Source organism: Mytilus trossulus, chromosome 7 (assembly GCF_036588685.1).
Source record: "Mytilus trossulus isolate FHL-02 chromosome 7, PNRI_Mtr1.1.1.hap1, whole genome shotgun sequence".
In the NCBI taxonomy this organism is placed as follows: domain Eukaryota; kingdom Metazoa; phylum Mollusca; class Bivalvia; order Mytilida; family Mytilidae; genus Mytilus; species Mytilus trossulus.
Genome location: NC_086379.1, coordinates 51,594,855 through 51,615,937, shown reverse-complemented (window position 1 = coordinate 51,615,937; position 21,083 = coordinate 51,594,855). Strand labels below are relative to the sequence as shown.

Here is a 21,083-nt window from a genome sequence, read left to right as displayed (position 1 = left end):
TCTGACCTGGATTAAGGGGTTTACTGAACATTGAAATATGATCTTGTGATGGGAATAATGTGTTATGGCCACACATTCTTGTTGCAAAATAATACACGTATATGTATATACATATATATGTTTTTCCCGTATACATATTTGTCTTTCTAGTCGAGCGTGCGCTCACCTCGACAGTATTGAACCACGCAAAGTCGATCGGGGGAATATAAATATTGTCACTATTGGACTTGTTTTGATCGGCAGTTGAACCATTGCAAAAGTGGGAAGTCTGTTTAATTGGCGTGGTGTACAAGTACGCAGTCCCGTCTGGTAAGAGTAGTGACGTTTGATCAAATGTATCTTGTAGAGAGACTGCAAATATTTGAAATACTAGAACACACCCGTGATATCGCGGGTCCGTGACTGAATTAAAGTATATAACTATGCGCAAGACTTATTTTTGTATTAGTATTGTCATCTGATAAAGTCATGCCGATTATAAGATAGTTATCACAGTTTTCTCTGCTTTCAAATCTTTCTATTTGACCCGTCTAACTGGAACTTATCAATTATTGGTAGTATTAATTATTTGGAAACAAAAGGTCCTGGGATGGAGTATTTTTTTAATCAACAGCATTGTCCTATATTAGTTTTAAATAAAGTTGAATTCTTTGATTCGCTGTTTTACGTCACTAACAAATTGAAAACTGTACCTATACGCCTTATTTTTAGTATTCGTATTGTTATCTTATAAAGTCTTACTGATAAAAATACTACAATAGGTAACAATTCAACAATTTAGTAGTGTCAACCCTGTGATTATGACCCGTGTATATAGCATATCCTGAATACACCGTTTGGTGGTGCGCCTGTCAAATGCGGAACGTACAGATAAGGTAATAGGTAACAGATGAAAATACTATTGGTATCGGTATCGGACTCGACCCGGAACTTCTTAATTATTGGCAATATTAATTGCGTGGAAAACAAAAGGTCCTGGAGTGGTGTGATTTTTAATCTACACCTTTGTACTATATTAGTTATATATAAAGTTGAATTCTTTGATTCGTCGTTTTTACGTGATGACGGCTGACAAATTGGACCTCGTAATTTTAGTATTATAGATGTTCCCAAAAACAAATATGATAAAAACAAAGTAAATCATAAAGAAAGACAGAAAAGAAGTATGATGGGACGGTCATTTGCAAAGTTAAAAAGAAAAACAATTGTTAAAGTAAAAATCATGAAAGATAACTCAAATTGTACGTTTGATAGGTACGTGACATATGTGTTTATACATGACTATATGCAGGGCGGGATTCTAGAAAAAGCAAGCAATAAATATAAATGCCAGATTTCTTTCATTTTTTGTCATGATTAAAATGGACCCATTTTCAGTGTGTGATTTTTCCTGAGGTTGAAGTGATAACACTTTGCTCAGTGCTCGGAACACGTAAATTATTCTCGACACATCCAATCCAGCCTTTAGATTGGTTGATTTTGTAGTATAAGTACAAAAAACAGACTCGAAAATTTTATGACTTCAAAGCCTGGAATACTTTGTTTGAACTTGAGCATATAAATAATCAGACTCAACGAGGTCCGTACGACGAGTTGTGTACGTATGTCATTTTACTGGAAATTTTTAATATTGTATTTTCCAAGAGTCTGGAAGGAAATCGTGAAGGTTTCATACTCCAAGTACATCGATGACCTAATATGGTATATACACGATCTGATCCAATCTAAAATACTTACTGATAATATAACACTTGAGATGAATGACGGCTAGTGTTATATATAATATAATGAAATTATTTGAAGCTCAAACGGTCTAAACGAAAGGCAAGTGACACATGGAGGAGCACACTAGTAGAAAATATCAATCTTAGACTTGCTAAGCCTCGTTGTTCGGTGAAATTATATTGATTCAATATCAAGGTAGTACAATTTATAATCTAAACATATTTCCTTAACTTTTCAGGAGTAGAAAGCATTAACGTTCAAATTTTTATTGAAAATTATATAAAATCTCTCAACACACTATTCTACTGATTTGTTTTTTTATTATTTCTTGTTGCCTTACTACTTAACTGATATTGTCTCGTCTACGACTAAACTATAAAAATTTGAGGCAAATGACAGATAGTACAGCAACGATGTCACACACAAAAGGAATTATAAAAAAGTGTCAATGTTAGTCATGCTAAGCACAGTGCAGTATAGTGTATTGATTTAATATCAAGGTAGTAAAATTTATAATGTAAATATATTTGTAAAGTGTATTGATTTAATATCAAGGTAGTAAAATTTATAATGTAAATATATTTCTATAATTTTGTCAGGAGTTTCAGCAAACATATTCAAAGCTGTAATTCTATTTTTTCTTTCTTTTTGTATGTAAAAGTAAAGATAATTAATCATCTAGGTCATTTATAAGATATTTGTTTAAATCAACCATATGTTCATTTTTTTTACAGTTTGATTTAGAAGAAATACCGACAAAGCTACAATTAATTATCGAATTACTAATACAATTCTATATTATTTTTCTTGTAATTGTTATAAGATACATCAAATAATATAATTAAAAACCTGATCTTGAATAATATTAAATTTTTAGAAAGTTATCTGTGACGTCACTTTCACGGCACTGATTCCGTCGATTAACGTACAGGAGACAGGTCGTTGTTCTGCTGTGCTGACCTACGTTTTACGTGTTTGTTTTAATTCTGTGGTTAGCTTGTCGAAAACTACTATTGTATTGTTTATTTGTGTATTTCTCTAGCTGTCCTGAATAATCTTCATTTATTTGTACTGTTCTTGTCGTGTTAGGTTGTCGGTGTATTGTTACATTTGACATTGTCATGAAGCGCCAGGTTTTGAAAGCCACAAAACCAAGTTCAACCAACGATATTTTCATACAATGTCCTGTGCCAAGTCAGGAAAATGACAGTTGTTATCTTACAGTTCGTTTCTGTGTTTGTTGCATTCTCGTTTGTTTTTGTTGCAATTCAGTGTTTATGTTGTTTCGTTTTTCCTCCTCTTATATATGATGGGTTTCCCTCGGTTTGAGTTTTTAACTCTGATTTGTTTTCTCTCAATCGATTAATGACTTTTGAATAGCAGTATGCTACTGTTCCCTTTATCAAGGACATCGTTAAACGTTAAATATTCAAAATTGGTTTGTCTTATTCTATTTTATAGAAAAAAATCTAATTTATGTGAATAAAACAAAGACTAAACAGAATTTTATATTATTTTATATCCTTCTTTCTTTTACTATTTAGTATTCTATATTCTCCTTTTATTGTCACCTTACTATTCAATTGAAATTATCCCGGCCACGATTTATGTCTTAAAATTTTAGACAAATGAACCCTAGTACTGCCATGGTGTACGACATGAATTAAAATGAAAGTAACACTAAGTTAATTGGTTATTTCCAAAGTTAATAACTGTATTACAGACGATCTTAAGGACTCCCAATACACAGTTCAAAAATGATCTGCGAAAGAGGAAAAAATAGTGTGCACTTTTCTTAAAAGTTTCAAAGAAGGATAAAGGTTGTAGGTTATTTCGATCAATCATTGTGAAGAATTTGAAGAAGAAATAAAAACACCAGCAGTTTAATACCTGATTGAATTTAAATGATACTCACTTCAATATTCAAATCCTTAATTGAATGTGTTTTAGTGTCCTCTTGCAACATATATTTTAAGGCCAAGTATACATGATTGGGCTTCATTTCGTATTTTCTGAAATTTTAAAAATTAAAGTTAAAATGCATATTTTCCCAACATTTCTATACATTCATTTGAATACATATCTCTTCTAAAGATACTGTCACTTATCAATTTTGTCGACATTCAGTTTTACGATTTCTAAAGGCTTTAATAATAATAATGTACACGATGGTTTTAAAGTAAAGATTCTTGGTAATGACCTTGTTTTTCATCTTTATTTACATGTAATAATGGTCTTTTTATTTGTCTTTGTCTATTTCTTCTCTCTGCTATTAATCCAATGTAGTCCGTGGGTATTTATTTTCCTGGTTTCATCAAAAGTTACATAAACTATCTTAAAAGGTGGTAATTGAACCATAACTAAATCACGTAAAGAAAACAATTTCAAATGAGAAAATGCTACAAATGTATTTGAATTGTAGAAGTATTCTAAAGAATTTAAAAAGCTAGCCCAAAATGATTTTTTTTTTCGTATTAGAATAATGAATAAATGAACGCTTCATTAATCGCATATCATCACCGGAAATCTGACTTCCGTTCAAGGAAATTCATTTCTCATTACAATTTAAAGGTTAACCACAGTTCATATTAGATGTTATCGAGAATTGAATGGGTAAATCCGGTCTGAAGTTTGAAGTCATATTCACATCTGATACAAGACGAACCGTATCCATCTAGGGAAACCTACATGGGGATTTTTAGAATTGGACAACAGGTTTTCTATTTCCTTGGCCACTTGAATTCCACAAAAACCACAAAACAGGTATCCAATGGATAAAAGTACTTGTACAGTATTCTTTTGGCGTGGCTCGTATTTATATATCCCACCATTGTCTTAGTGTTCCAAGGTATTTCTGTTGTATGCTTGTATTTCATTTTTGCTTACGTGGTTTGTCTAAAGAGTGTATACTGTATATACGGGGCGCCGAATGGGACTCTTGTGGTTTTGTACTCAAAATTCAATTTTGTACGGACAAAAGTGACTTTTGTTCAACAAAAATGAGTTCAGTTTAACAAAATTTGTATCATACTACATATTTGAAATTTTGTCATACAAAATTATCTATCAGCGGACAAAAGTCACTTTTGTCATGACAAAATTCATTTTTGTTACACAGACTTGACTTTTGTTACCTAATTTGAAAATTGAGCGACAAAAATCAATTTTGTATTTAAATTAGTTTAGTTTGGTTTCTGTGAACTAATTTGCATACAAAATCGACTTTTGTTACACAAAATTGACTTTTGTTACACAAAATTGACTTTTGTTACACAAAATTGACTTTTGTTACACAAAATTGACTTTTGTTACACAAAATTGACTTTTGTTACACAAAAATTACTTTTGTTACACAAAATTGACTTTCGTTACACAAAATTGACTTTTGTTACACAAAATTGACTTTTGTTACACAAAATTGACTTTTGTGAGACAAAATTGAAAAAATTGACTTTTGTCTCAACAAAATTGACAAAATTGAATTTTGTCTCAACAAAATTGACAAAATTGAATTTTGTCTCAACAAAATTAACAAAATTGAATTTTGTCTCAACAAAATTGACAAAATTGAATTTTGTCTCAACAAAATTAACAAAATTGAATTTTGTCTCAACAAAAGTGATTTTTGTCTCACGAAAGTCAATTTTGTCTCACGAAAGTAAATTTTGTCTCATAAAAGTCAGTTTTGTTGTTACAAAATTGAATTTTGTCATCACAAAAATGACTTTTGTCGTCACAAAATTGACTTTTGTCTCAACAAAATTGACAAAATTGACTTTTGTCTCAACAAAATTAACAAAATTGACTTTTGTCTCAACAAAATTTACAAAATTGAATTTTGTCTCAACAAAATTAACAAAATTGAATTTTGTCTCAACAAAAATGACAAAATTGAATTTTGTCTCACAAAAGTCAATTTTGTCTCACAAAAGTTAATTTTGTTTCACAAAAGTCAATTTTGTCTCACAAAATTGAATCTTACCGTACACAATTGACTTTTGTGATTTAATTTCCATATCAGGTAACAAAAGTCAATTTTGTATGCAAATATGTTTATATTTGCATACCTTTAAGACAAAATTGACTTTTGTCATGACAAATATGAATTTTGTCTACAAAAATGAATTTTGTCATCACAAAATTGAAGTTCTCACAAAACAAGTCTGTAGCACATAGTTTTGTAAGACAAAAATGATTTTGTTATGACAGAATTGAATTTTGTACAAAACCACAAGAGTCCCATTCGGCGCCCCGTAGTATAGGCTAATTTGTTTTTAATTTTTGACATAATTTTGTGATTTTATAGTATTTAAGGTGGTACCCAACACTTAAACTAAAATTAATTTGGCTCGTTTAATTTTCTTAAAATTTTGACAAAGTATTTAATTTGATCCTTTGACAAAAATATAAAAATTTTAAAAATTTTGAACCAACCGTTTTATCAGAAAAATTACACTGGTTATATAGCAGTTTGACAAACACTCATTTTGATCATTGAGAAGCATTGAGTTATCTCCCTGTAGTGTTAGGTACCACCTTAAGAATATTTTTTATTATGAAAACAAACTTGCGGGCATTAAGTGAATGTCTGAAAGTACATGTATGCAAAATTTATGTCGTCCCTCTCCTTTTTGCAAGATCTGTTTTGTTTTTGTTTTCAATCAATCTCATTTTTACTCGCTTTTTTTCTGTCTTCTAAGAACAGCCATTAACTAAAATATCTCTATGTATAAGACTGCTGTTAATAGTGAATTTGGAATCTATAGTAAATAGCAAATACACATTATAGTAAATGTATGCTAAGAGTATACAGAAAAAGTTAAAAAAAAAACCAACACTACTACGTACTTAGGAACATTATGGGCAATTTCAACCAGTCCTCAACAGAAGTCTTTTCTATGACAAAAAAAAAGTCCCTCCGATGACGGTAACAATATCCGGACACCTTTATTCTCTTTTCCCTCCCAAAATAACCAAAACAGAATAATAATAAGAGATGATGACAAATGCGACTAAGCGTGGTTCCTATAGGACAGATAGGTATGATGGTAAATTTCTTGTTGAAGGAAGGAAAGTGACACACAAAATGTGTATAGAAATTGTTTACTACTGCATCCAATTTTGACATTTTTACGTATTATGTATGTTTGTTTAGCTACATCACATTATTGCCAACATGGTGGAATTCTATGAAACTGCAATTCAAGTAAAAACTTCAACTAACAATTAAAACCAGGTTTCAACCACCATTTCCTACTTTAAGAAGTACCTGTAACAAGCTAAATAAAGGCTACAGTAGTATACCGCTGTTCAATACTCATAAATCCATGGACAAAAAACAAAATCGGGGTAACAAACTAAAACCGAGGGAAACGCATTAAATATTAGAGGAGAACAACGACAAAACACCGAAACGCAACACACACAGAAACGGACCAAGCAACAGACAAAACACCACGAGAATAACAAATATAACAGCAAAACCAAATACGTGAATTTGTGATAGACAAATACCGTGCCACGTCTTATCTCAATATCTCAAAAATAAGAGAAAACACAAACGACTCAACATTAAAATGCAACACACACAGAAACGAACAATATTATAACAATGGCCATCTTCCTGACTTGGTACAGGACACTTTTAAAGGGGAATAAAAGTGGTGGGTTTAAGCTAAGTAAGAAATATGAGAGTTGTTTTCAATTCGTTTAGTGAGTTTGAGCTGTCGATTTTGCCGTTTGGTATTTACATTTTGAATTTTCATGGAGTTTGGTATTCTGTATTTAAATACCTAGATTAGCTTGTTCCGATTTCATTTAAACAAAATAAGTTCAAAAGGGGAAGTCCCTAAAACCGACAAATTAATCTTGATCAATCAACACAAAGAACGGAAAACAACGTCAATATTTCTGACTTGCTATATACGATTAAAAAGATAGGAACATCGGAAACTACTGTAGCCTCTTCTTATCTCGCATCGTCCATCTACTCTAATTTACATGAGGATGACTTTGGATTGAAATTTTGAAAGATTGAATGTCGTATTTGATAATCGTTTCACCTGCAGTTGATACTGCTGACATTCTCTGAATTCTCCATTGATCCCGGTGTTTGTGTGCTGTGTTAACCTAATATTTTTTTTTCTATGTTTTTATTAATGAAATGCTTTGCGTCTTATCGATTTTTTTTCTTTTAGCCATGATGCTGTCTGTCAGTTGAATTAATAAAACTAAGATTCCACATCCGTCAGGCACAATTGGATTTGATTAAATTGTCCTTTTTTTTGGACCCAATTTTAAAGTTTAAACAGAGCTAACTAACACTGGGCTCTTGGTCCCTGTGATTATATTCTGCTCTATAGTCATTTCTTCGAGACCTGCTATTCCAAATTCCTTTTGATTTCAGAAATCAAAGTTGCATCTTACTCAGGCAATTAAACCAAATACATGTTTTATTTTTAACATAAACATACATGTAATTAGATGAGGATAACGTTTTTTAACTTTTATGTCAGTTTGGCGTTGCTTATTTCGAAAAAAAATAATACCAAAATATGCCAAAATTATATTTCCTGATGCCTAATTAAATACTGAACATTTTTCATTGCAGGCCAACTTCTAAGTTCTGTGTAATATCTTCAAATATGATATATTTCAGATGTCAATTGAAGATTTCATCAAGGGAGCAAGTGATGTCTGTTATCGACCGTTCGCCTGGTCTTACAAGTTCAATGATTCTGATTCTGATGCTGAGGAAGATGTAGATAAAAAAAAGCTTACAGAAAAAGAATATTCTCTAATGCTAACTTATTTAGGGGAAGAGAAGATCGAAACATCCCAATCAAGTTCTGCTCCTTCTTTTGAAGTATTACTGGATAACCTGCCGGAACAATTTCAAAATATTTGTCACGATTTCAGGAATGCTGTACTCTGCAGCCAAGGTACGAGTATCAAATAATAAAAACGTATCCAACAAATTATTTGTTTTTAGGGATGGCAACGAGTACTCGAGTACTCGGGTACTCGATCGGAAGGCAGAGTAATCGAGTACAGTTTTAGTACTCGGATACTCGTTTGCCTTTTTTACATCTTGAGATATTTTCTCTTCACATTTCCACTCACTTTAGTTCCGTTCAAATATCCCCTAGTAATACTAAATAAAATGAATTAAGACCATACATGTGTTTATCCTGATGCTATTATTTGTTATAGTAGTACTAGCAACGCCCTTTCTTTCCGAGGGAATGTTTTAATGTGCACTACTTGTAACAAAAATTAGAAAGTCAAACAGTCTTCATCTGAAATTGTTGACCAGATCATATTTCTTAACAAGAACAAAATCGACGAACTTAATTTGTTATTAAACAGTTCTATTACGGAAAATGAAATTTTTAAATGCATCAAAAATCTCAAGAATGGCAAAGCTTGTGGCGATGACTTCGTCACTAATGAATATATTAAGAGCACCACTCAGATTTTTATGCCAATCTATGTAAAACTGTTTAATATTGTATTTGATACTGGAAAAGTGCCTGAACTTTGGCTTGTTGGTAATGTTATACCTTTTTATAAAAACAAAGGTGACCAGTCAGATCCCCAAAACTACAGACCAATAACTATATTAAGCTGTATGGGTAAACTTTTTACGTCAATTTTGAATTTAAGACTGAGTAACTTTTTGGAAGAATATTTGTTGTTAAATGAAAACCAGTTTGGTTTCAGAAAGGGATATTCCACTATAGACAGTATATTTACTCTGCATATTTTATTTGAATTACTGAGACAAAAAAAGAAAAAACTTTTTTGTGCTTTTATTGATTTTGCTAAAGCTTTCGATACAGTTTGGAGATCTGGTCTTTGGTCAAAACTCATTTTACATACAGTGAATGGGAAGATGTATAACACTATATTTAATATGTATAAAAATGTGAAATCACGAATTTTTAGTGATGGGGAATATTCAGACTACTTTCCATGTAATGTAGGTGTAAGACAGGGAGAAAATTTATCTCCCATACTTTTTTCTATTTATTTAAATGATTTAGAAAGCTTTTTTCAGAACAAAAATATAAATGGTTTGAAATCTTTATCAGATCAAATAGAGAACGAGCTTTGTATGTATTTAAAACTGTTTGTTGTATTGTACGCAGACGACACTGTACTTTTGTCAGAAACACAAGCAGATCTACAAAAACAATTAGACGCTTTAAAGGAATATTGTGAAACATGGAAATTAAAAGTCAATGTTCCGAAAAGCAAAATAGTAATTTTTTCTAAAGGTAGACCACTACAAAATGTTAGTTTTAAATATGCTGATATTGAGTTAGATATTGTTGAAGAATTTACATATCTTGGTGTATTATTTTCTAGAACAGGAAACTTCATAAAAGCAAAAAAGGCACAGGCTGATAAAGCAACAAGGGCTATGTACGATATTCTAAAAAAGGGGAGATTACATAATTTGAATATTAAATGTCAACTAGAATTATTTGACAAAGTAGTTAAGCCTATATTATTATACGGGTGTGAAGTCTGGGGAATGGGTAACACCTCTGTTATAGAACGTGTTCATCTAAAATTTTGTAAATTACTGCTTAATCTTAAAAAATCCACGCCTGATTATATGATATATGGGGAACTTGGCCGATTCCCACTTGATATTTTTATTAAATTACGTACTATAAATTATTGGGAAAAGCTTGTAACTGGGGAAAATAAGAAACTTCCTGTAATTCTATACAATCTTGCTACTGGTAGTTATAATGGAAATATAGCTTGGTGTAAGAATGTAAAATCTGTGCTTGATAACTGTGGACTATCAAATATATGGAACTCTAAATATTTTATAAGTAAAAACTGGTTGTATGATACTGTTAAATTAAGATTAACTGACCAGTTCAGACAGACATGGTATGCTACTGTACAGAATTCTCCAAAAGCTTTAAATTATAAATTATTCAAAAATAGTATAAATTTCGAAACCTACTTTGATATTTTAGATGACAAAAATATTGCTTCTTTTTGTAGATTTAGAACGCTGAACACAAAAATTCCTATCGAAATTGGTAGATGGCAACACATTCAAAGAGAAAATCGTATTTGTACTTTGTGCAATTCCGGTGACATTGGCGACGAGTTCCATTATATTTTAAAATGCTCGACAATAAACGATAGTAGACAACAGCTACTAAAGCATCATTTTATAAACAGACCAAATATTTTAAAATTTCAAAGTCTAATGAATAGTAGCAACCCGTCTGAACTAAACAATCTGTGCAAGTTTATAAGAATTATTATTAAATGCCTAGAATCTCCTGGGTAATCACTTTATGTCTCTATTTTACATTTGTATTTAAAATTTATACTATGTTAATTTATTTGTATATGTCTCTGTACCATTGTACTTTGGTTTATGAGAATAAAGATATATATACGTGACCTGCGGTGAACCCTACACAACTGTTTAGAGACATTTTTAACGGTGTTTGTACACGGATCAACACTTTCATGGATTAATAATTAACTCATCACAAGCCGTAAAACATACCTTTGTTTGTTAATCAAGACTTTTATGTAAACGTGATTGGTATAAGATGTTCATTTAAATTAATTAAATAACTCTGCATGAAACTTAACTATAATTGTTTAAATTACAATTATATATATATATATCTTTATTCTGACAAACCTTCGTAAATACAATGGTATACAGAAGTTACATGTAATAAATAACACAGTTATAAATTAGAGAAAACATAATATGTACACTATTTACAAATACATGTATAAGTTGAGTTTAGCCAGGAGAACACACACATGAATTAATATGCCTTATAAATGTACATAGCTTTTTTAAATATGATTGTTTTTTCATATTCATTATTTCCTTAAATTTAATTATATTTGGATAATCAATATACTTTTTAGCGATATACTTTTGTCTTTCTATAGCCATAAATTTACACTTCATTACATAGTGGAATTCATCTCCAAGATCTTTTAAGTCACATAGTTCGCATATTCTTTTATCTCTCTGAATTTTTTTCCATCTTCCACTTTCTATAGGTAATCTGTGGTTAATGAGTCTAAATTGACACAAAGTATAAATATCGCGGGGTTCCAAAATGTCTAAATACTTTTCGAATCCGAAAAGTTCCTTAAAAAGGCGATAATTTAATGTTTTTGAGCTCGTTTGAATATCTGAGTACCATGTTTGTTTAAATTGATCTTGGAGAGATGTTCTTACAACAGTCTTTAACCAAATTTCATTTACACAAGTTTGAGATAACCATACATAAGATAAACCAGTTTCATTAAGGATAAATTCTATACATTTCATCCAATAAAGTTTAACATTATTTCCATGATATAAACTAAACATTAATGTGTATGCAATTGCTGACAATTTACTGGGTTTGCTAAAAATCAGTTTCGCCCAGTATGAAATCATGCGAACCTTGATATCTAAACTAATAGGATAACGTCCTAATTCTCCATATATAACACAATTCGGGGTAGAAGATTTAAGATGTAGTAGAAGTTTACAAAATTTCAAATGAACCCTTTCTAATATATCATTATTTCCAAATCCCCAAATTTCACAGCCATAAAGTAAAACAGGTTTAACCAATTTATCAAATAAATCTAATTGACAGCTTATGGATAAGCCATGCTTTCTCCCCTTTTTGATAACTTCATACATGGCTCTCGTCGCCTTTTCTGCGAGATGCTTCTTGTTTGCTTTAAATGAGCCATTTTTTGAAAAATAAATCCCAAGATAATTAAACTCATTTACAATTTCTAAATCAGTATTAAAGGAGTAGATTACCTTAGCCGTATTTGGCACAACTTTTTGGAATTTTGGGTCTTCAATGCTCTTCAACTTCGTATTTATTTGGCTTTTTAACTATTTTGATATGAGCGTCACTGATGAGTCTTATGTAGACGAAACGCGCGTCTGGCGTATAAAATTGTAATCCTGGTACTTTTGATAACTAATTACCATAATTAAATTTAAGATCAGCAGGTTGTCTACCATTGCAAAAAATCATGATTTTAGTCTTATCTACATTGACTTTCATTTTCCAAACATCACAATACGATTCGAATTTTTCTAATAACAAATTAAGTTCTGTGGCTGATTCAGCCATTAATACAGTATCGTCTGCGTAAAGAATTGCAAACAGTTTAACATATATATCTAGTTCGTCTTCTAGGGCATCTGATATAGTTTTTAAGCCTATCAAATTCCCTTTACAAAAGAAATCTTCCAAATCGTTCAAAAAAAGCGAAAAAAGAAAAGGGGATAAATTCTCCCCTTGGCGTAGACCAATGTTACTTGGAAAATAATCAGATTTTTCACCATTGTATGACAGGCATGATTTTATATCAGCATACATGTTATGAATAATCTTATACATATAACCATTAATATTATTTACTAACATCGTATACCATAAAGCATATCTAGTCACTGTGTCAAATGCTTTCTCAAAATCGACAAAAGCACAGAACATTTTTTTCTTTTTTAATTTCAAAATTTCAAAAAAAGAGTGTAATGTAAAGATACAATCACAAGTTGAGTAACCATTTCGAAATCCACACTGATTTTCATTGAGTAGTAAAACTTCATCAGAGAATTTTGCAAGTCTATTACTTAAAATAGCTGTAAATAATTTACCCATACAACTTACAATAGTAATGGGTCTATAGTTTTTAGGATCAAACTTATTGCCTTTGTTTTTATAAAATGGCTTGATCGTTCCAATCACCCAAGATACTGGTACTATTCCAGTTCTAAAAATCAGGTTAAACAATGCATCAAATTTGTATCATTTGTTGGCAAGTCAATTGGATCTGAGTTACCTGAGTTTAGCTCTTTGAAAAAGTTGAGTAAATCCTCAAAATCAATATTCGGTTGTTTTGAATGTTCGCGTTGGTTCAAAATTTTCCAATACTCTTTGGTGTTTTGAGATCTAAGATTTTTTAATTTTCGAGCCATATCTTTTTTATGTTTTTTAATAGCCTTGTCCATGACCTTTTTATATCTTTTCTCAGATTCTTTGACTTTATTAGATAATAAAGGCGAAGGCCTCGCCTTAAGCTTGCGCTTAAATTTCCTATAATTCTGTCTCTCAAATTTACACTCAAGGTTAAACCAAGGTTTATCTCCCTTGATTTTGTATGCTCGTTTTTTCGGCTTGTCTGATCTTGTTCCTAAAGTTTCCCTTGCGGATTCTATTAGGATTAATCCGATCTCATCCACAAAAGAGTTTATCATGTCATCATTAATACTTTCCAAATTAACATTTACTAAATCATGTAATAAACTATCTAGTTTTTCAAAATTTAAATTCTCTCTAAATTCAGGTTTCTTTTCGTGATCCCATTTATTAACTTTTTTATTTGGTTGGCTAGTGAAATTATTCTGTTCAATGCTTTCTTTTACAGATTGATTACAATTCAAACGTATAAACAATGGACAATGTACATCTGAATACAAATGCGAAAATTCTAAAACGTCCAAACTAATAATGTTTTTTATAAAATTAACATTACATAAGCAGTAGTCTACTACACTTGCATTTCTACAGGTAAATTTTCCAGCTATATCAGTAGCTAGTCTTCCATTCATAATAAATAAACTGTTACATTTACATAACTCAAGTAATTGATTACCGTAACGGTTTTTTCCTTTGTCCATACTATTACGATCTATAGGTATATTAAAAAGGTTAAGGTTACATACATCATTAACAGATACACATTCTAACTCATCACTTTTATCATTTTCGTCAATAAAAATATAATCTTTCTCACTGGCCGTGCGGGCGTTAAAATCCCCGACCATAAATATATTGTCATATTTGGATGAGAGTTCTAGGTACTCGCTTTCAATTTCACCGAAAGCATCAGGTGACGAATAAGCAGTGTATTCTGGTGGTATGTACACAACACCGAGAATAACATCCCCATCTTTGAATAATCTTGAAATCTTACACCACAGAACAAATTTACTATTTGTCTCAATTACTTGAATACAGTCAGAAATATTTTCCCTAAACCCGAGTACAATACCACTGGATTTCACTCTAGATATCTTACGTCTATTTTTTGCTTTTATCTTATATCCCGGTATACAAATTTCATCCATATCGTCAGTTTTGGACTCAACAAAGCATAGAATTTCATGTTTTTGTAATAAAGTTTCGAATTCTGGGTATTGTAACTTATGTTTTAATCCACAACAATTAATGTAAATGAGATTTATGTTTTGAATATTTGTAGCTTTTGCCTGAGACTGATATAAAGATTCACTGCTAGGAGCATTTGGATTCTCATCATCTAAAATATTTGCATTTTCAATCTCAACATTTACATCAAATATCATATTAATCTGATCATATATTTCATCAGTACATGTATTACCCCCTACAGGTATATTACTAGGTGTTATATCTATTGTATTATAATCATTAGTACATAAGTTTATAACATTATATTGTTGCCCACTAAATATATTACAATCAGTCACACCATTTATTAGATTACTGTTTTCAATATGAACATCATTGGCACTTATATTTACATTATCAATTTCTCTACATTTAACACCAGATTCATGACTTGGGTTCAAAGTGTTTAGGTGGTGCACTCCTTGGCGCTCCTACCATCTTGAAGGGGTTGAGCTCGTGCGAGGCCGTTTTGTGGATCTGCGATCTCCTTGTGAGTTTGGCGTCGAGTGTTCGTTTCCAGGTGTGGCATCGTTACGTTCTTCTGGGTGTACTTGGCGATCAAATGTGTCGATGTCATCATGTATCTCGTACAGTTCATTGTCGATATAGAGTCGGTCGCGAACAAGTTTCACATTTCTTCTATTGTACTTTGCTTCCTTCATGATTGGATACAATTTTTTCCTTCTGTCTTCTATTTCTTTCGGAAACTACTGTTTGATACCATACCTAGTATTGTGTAACCTGTAAGCATTTTCTAGTACATACTGCAAATCGGCTTGATATAGAAATCGTGCGACGATTGGTCTCATACCACGCTGACTTCGTCCAAAACGATGGACATTACCAAATTCAATTTGGTAATCAATACCAATTTCAGTATGGAGGAAACCTCGGAGAAGTTCTTCGGTGTTTTCATCTCTTACCCCATAAAGACCAGTAAATATGAGATTGTTCTTCATAGATCGACAAGATAAGTCAAGCACTCTTTCCTTGAGATTCTCTAGTTCATCTTGGCAGTTACATTCAGTGGAAGTTCTACCTTGTGACTTTATTTCAGTAATGTCTTTGGAAACCTTATTTATGCTTGATTTGGTTTTGTCAATTTCACTGGAATTCTTGTCATTGAGGCTCTTGTTTTTATCACATTGAGATTTTAGGTTATCGAATAAATTTCCTACTCCTTGTATGTTGTTTTCAAGTTCGGTTATTTTGCCTTGACATGTTTGTAAGCCTTTTTCGTTTGTAATAACTCTACTTGTCAGAGATGTAATAATATTTTTTATTTCTCCAAATTTGTCAATGCCTTTTTCGACCGACTGTAATCTTTTATCAATGCTTGATACTAGGTTTATAAAAGTGTTTAAAAGTAGGTGTACGCTTTGGTTCTCCCCATTTTCTTCTACAATCTTTCTACTCTCCTCCAAGAGCTGACGTGTTTCACTAAGTGACATTATGTATATGAGTTTTAGAATTATAGATGAACGTATGGTCAAGTGGTCAACAAGGTCCAAAGTCCAATTTCGATGACCGATTGTAACATTTCACACATTAAATTACATTGTTCGACTTAGTGAATTGTTCTCATTATATGTAGCTGTAATGTTCTATTTTTAGTGCTGTCTTCAAATAAATTGCACAAAAGGTGAATAATTAAATCATTATCATACGTTTATTCTCTTCTTCTCATCATGTAGTATATTGAATGCTGTTCCCTATGGTATATCGGTTATCTTCGTTCTTTTTGTTAATTCTACATTTTGAATGATTTTCGTCTCTCTGAAAATTCACACGTCCATTACGTTAAGGGGGCATCACTTTGAAAGATAGGCGAAAGTACGAGAGCGACATTCAAACCCAAAAGTCGAAAATAAACTGACAACGTAATTGCTAAAAAAAAAAAAAAAAAAATCAGACAAACGATGATGCAAAAAGTAGACTGATCAACACCAAAAACACAAGTAATTTGAAATATTTTTGATTTTATTGGAATTTGGTTCATGAACACGTACACGAACAATAATTACTATTATGGTAGGTTATTAGAAACGGTTTGTAGAAACGGCGGTCGGTAATTCATTGTTTAATTGACACAAAAACCAGTGGAGCAAGCTATATTTGTAATACGTTTATCTTATGTTTATGAAAGGTAATAACAAAAACACTGCATCACACCTACGATCTAAACTTTTCAATAGACGTTGAAGATTCATCCGAGTACTCGAGTATCTTGACCGAGTATCCGAGTATTAAATTTCAGATCTTTTGACATCCCTATAAATTGTTTTGATAAAGTTGTTCCTAAAATAGTTTAATAGCATGTTCTTACAACAGTATGACAATTTTGTTTTACTACATAAATTTACTGATAATGTTCGAATTCCATTATTTAGATATAAAAAAAAATTGGAGTCTTTGAATAATTAGAAAAATAAATTTCTCTGATTTGTTACAAGCATATATTTTTTTGGTAAATTTCAGAATCACAAATTATTGAAATTACTCAATTCTAGTGCTTTTCATTGGAAATTTATTTATCAAACTATTCACACGAAAAATGCATGTTTACAATATTTTATACAAAGTGTTTTATGGTCTATTTATGAGCATCATATTTCTAGTCTGTGTGTCCGTTCGTTTGCTCGTTCGTTCGTTCGTTAGTATGTTCCGCTTCAGGTTAAAGTTTTTGGGCGAGGTAGAGTTTGTACTCAATTTTTACGGTCCACTGAACATAGAAAATAATAATACGAATGGGGCATCCGCGTACTAGTGACACATTTTTGTATTTTATATTTTAGATATACAGAGTATGGACCTTACACGATTTAATCGCCATTCTTTGAACATCTATCAATACCTTCTCACGATATGTGGATCGGAGAATCAAGTAAAAGCAATTCGAACAGTTTATAAAGTCTTAGATGATTCTACTAAAATATCTCCTGTGTATACAAATATTAGCAGTGGGAGTAAAGGTGAGGGTTTGTATGTTCCTGGTGGAGATTATGACTTCATGACTATTCTGGAACAAATACAAGTAAACCAAACGTGTTCTGTTATTGCGGAAGACCGTCCCGTACTGTTATTTGACAATAGATATTCTTATCCCGGTTTTACACATCTAAAAATTGGGCAAAACCGATTTTCGGAGGAACTATTTAATACTTGGGGAGAAAATACGTTTTATGGACCTCTTATTTCAAACAATAGATTTAAGAATTATTTTCTGTCGCGATATCGTGATGATAGTGACTGTAAGATTCATGGTCCATGTATTTCCGATTCAAGAGATGCAGTTGACCATCTATTTTGCTTCCGGGCTATGTTATGGCCAGATGTTGCAGAATCATGGTTGACAAGAAATAGAATCTCATCATTGTGGCCACCAACTGATGTTATATTGAATTCTGTCAGCCATGGAATCTTACTGGTACCAATTGGCAACAAGTTCGGTTCAATTGAAAACTGTCCATTAGAATGGCGAATATCATTCTCATTACAAGAAAGAGATCTAATTCATTCATTCAACAACACACAGATGTTGTGCTACACAGCTTTTAAGTACTTGAAAAAGGATCTGCTGAAAGAGTCAGGATTATGCTCTTATTTTATCAAGACGGCTATATTTTGGTTATGTGAAGAGTTAGGTAACGATTTCTGGATACCGGAAAATTTCTTACAATGCCTTCATGAAATACAGCATCGTCTAATTGATTGGCTTAAAAACGGATATTGTCCTCATTACTTTATAAAAGATAACAACCTATTCAAGGGACTGCTTCCGAAAGAAAGGAAACAAATAGAAGTTAAATTGCTTAATCTTTTTCAATTACTATTCCCATATATCTATTCCAAAAAATTTAATTCACATTTCACAGCTTATGAAGATTTTGAAGAACTTAAAACTTCGTTTCTTGACAATAGTAAACCTATTTTCATATTACATCGCGTAATCCGGACTACTTTGTCTTGGTGCACTTTGAAACAGAGTAGAGGTATAGTGAACAAAGTTTTATTCAGACTTCTAAATAATAAACTTCCGAAATATACTAAAGGGTTGTATATGATATTGTTTTGCTATGCAAATCAAGTTTACCCACAAAATCAGCATATGGTGTTTAATAAAGAAAACAAAAGAATGTACTCGAGTTACAGGCAGTGTAAGGCCCATTTTCTCATTGGAACTAAAGTCGACGCCATCACAGGCTGGTTATTACTTGCTTCTTATTTTTATAAAATCGGCAAGCCTCTATATACCCTAAAGATTACAGATATGATTCTTGCGAAACCAAGAGAAAATAAAATGTTAATTGCTGATGGTTATCACGAAGACTTTATGGAGGAATATTTAGAAGAAGTGGCTGCAACTAAATGGAATCTTAACCTATCATTCCTAAACTGCACGAACAGTTATTGCGTCGACATGGTTTATAATATACCATGGTCAACATTGAATCTTGAAGAACTATTACCAGATGTTTATTTTACTACTCCGCCAGTTATATATGCACATGTTCTACGTTTTTTATGTTACAAAGCTAACGGCAACATCTCTTTAAGGGACAGAGAAATATGCGAAATAATCAAAACCTGCCGCAATAATTGTTTTCTTGGAGATTGGAAGGGGAGGGCTACTGCATATGCAATATTAGCTAAGATTTATAAAGCATTGGACGATGATAAAGCTGCGAGATATTGGACATCACATTTGTTCCGATACTTTGAGGATCACCCTAAACATTATTTCAAGAAGATAAGATAGCTGAAATGTGGATGATTATCCTCAAAATGAAACTTTTTTCCTTTAAACATGGATTGGATCCTTACATTACAAAAATTAAAACCTTATTTTGTACTTTGAAAAAAACAAATTATTATGAAATGACTTACAGTTTGTAAAGAATTAGATAGAGTTATACCGCAAATCTTGTTTATATCAAAAATTCCAAATCTGTGTCCTTCAAACTTTCATTGATTATCCATATACCATATAGACAGATCATATTTGTCTAAGGTGCAACAATTGCAGAATTTGAAAAAAAAACTCAATGAATTTTTCGATATCTTTTTTTTTTCGAATCTAGACAAATAAGTTTGTAAGTGATTATGCATGCTCTAACTTTATCAATGAATTCAAACTTGACAACTTGAACACAGACATGTGTAGAATCCAGTCGTCCGGGTATTTTTTCCGATTAATTAAAATCATGAGGACGCGAACGCTTTAATTATCAATTAAAGTTTTTCTGTATCTTAGAATATTCATTTTGCATTAGGACCCTTGCTGAAGGGGTGGTTTTTTTTTGCTGAATGGTCGAAAAAAAGGGTGTTAAATCCGATTGTTTCTTGACTGCAGAATGCACAACATTCTGAATATTACAAAACAAATTGATGCAACTACTTGAGGGATCCTTTGTATGGCCTGTTCGAAGGCAATAATTTGGTGCCTATCCAACACTCTTCTTGTAATTGCAGTCCAAATTCTCTTCATCCAGGAAATATACTATTGTTGTTTAGTGATCGTTCGGAACACGACTGAAATATTGACAACTGAATATTAAGAATAAAATTCTCAGACTATTCATACTTCGGTAGATATTGTCTAGAGATGACTCAAAGTCATCGGTTAATCTTTGATAAGCGAGCGTTTTTAATGTCACGAAACCCTTTTGCCACTGACAACTTACAGATACCAAAAAAGGTCCTTTCGTTAAATCTGACCAGCGATTTTTATCAATTGTTATTGTTATTATATGTTTTCGGTTGCGATATATCGGAGGTTTACACGAAAGCGAATAACCGATATCTTACGCCTTTTTCCACGAAGATATTTATTATGTCAACTACGTATTGCATGGTATGACATGATGCCATATGCAGTTCATGTATCAGTCGCTTTCCAATTAATAGCTAAAAGATGAATTAAACACAATAAAACGAAACTTTCAATGGCATACACTTTTGTTTAATAATTTTAAGGTTGACACTCTGAATGTCCACCAATTTGCATACTTCTTACATGGAGTAAGGTTGCAGTAAAATAGATACGGTTGGATCTGGAATCCTTTGCATTTTAGTCCGGGAGCACATACACAATGCACATTCATTTAGCAATGCTGCTACAAT

At 31.8% G+C, this 21,083-nt stretch overlaps 1 protein-coding gene across 1 annotated transcript; it reads left to right on the top strand.

Moving 5' to 3' along the window:
* Window positions 1-1,787: 1,787 nt before the first annotated feature.
* On the top strand, window positions 1,788-20,843 carry LOC134725239 (uncharacterized). The gene is made up of 3 exons (XM_063588897.1): window positions 1,788-1,920; window positions 8,384-8,666; window positions 17,756-20,843. The coding sequence occupies exons 2-3, from the start codon at window positions 8,384-8,386 to the stop codon at window positions 19,717-19,719; spliced, it is 2,247 nt and encodes a 748-aa protein (XP_063444967.1). The 5' UTR covers window positions 1,788-1,920; the 3' UTR covers window positions 19,720-20,843.
* The last annotated feature ends 240 nt before the right edge of the window (window positions 20,844-21,083 follow it).

Coding starts and splice junctions, on each gene's coding strand:
- LOC134725239 (XM_063588897.1), top strand. CDS start 8,384: ATGTCAATTGAAGATTTCATCAAGGGAGCAAGTGATGTCTGTTATCGA. Junction 8,667..17,755: donor TGCTGTACTCTGCAGCCAAG/GTACGAGTATCA, acceptor TTTATATTTTAG/ATATACAGAGTATGGACCTT.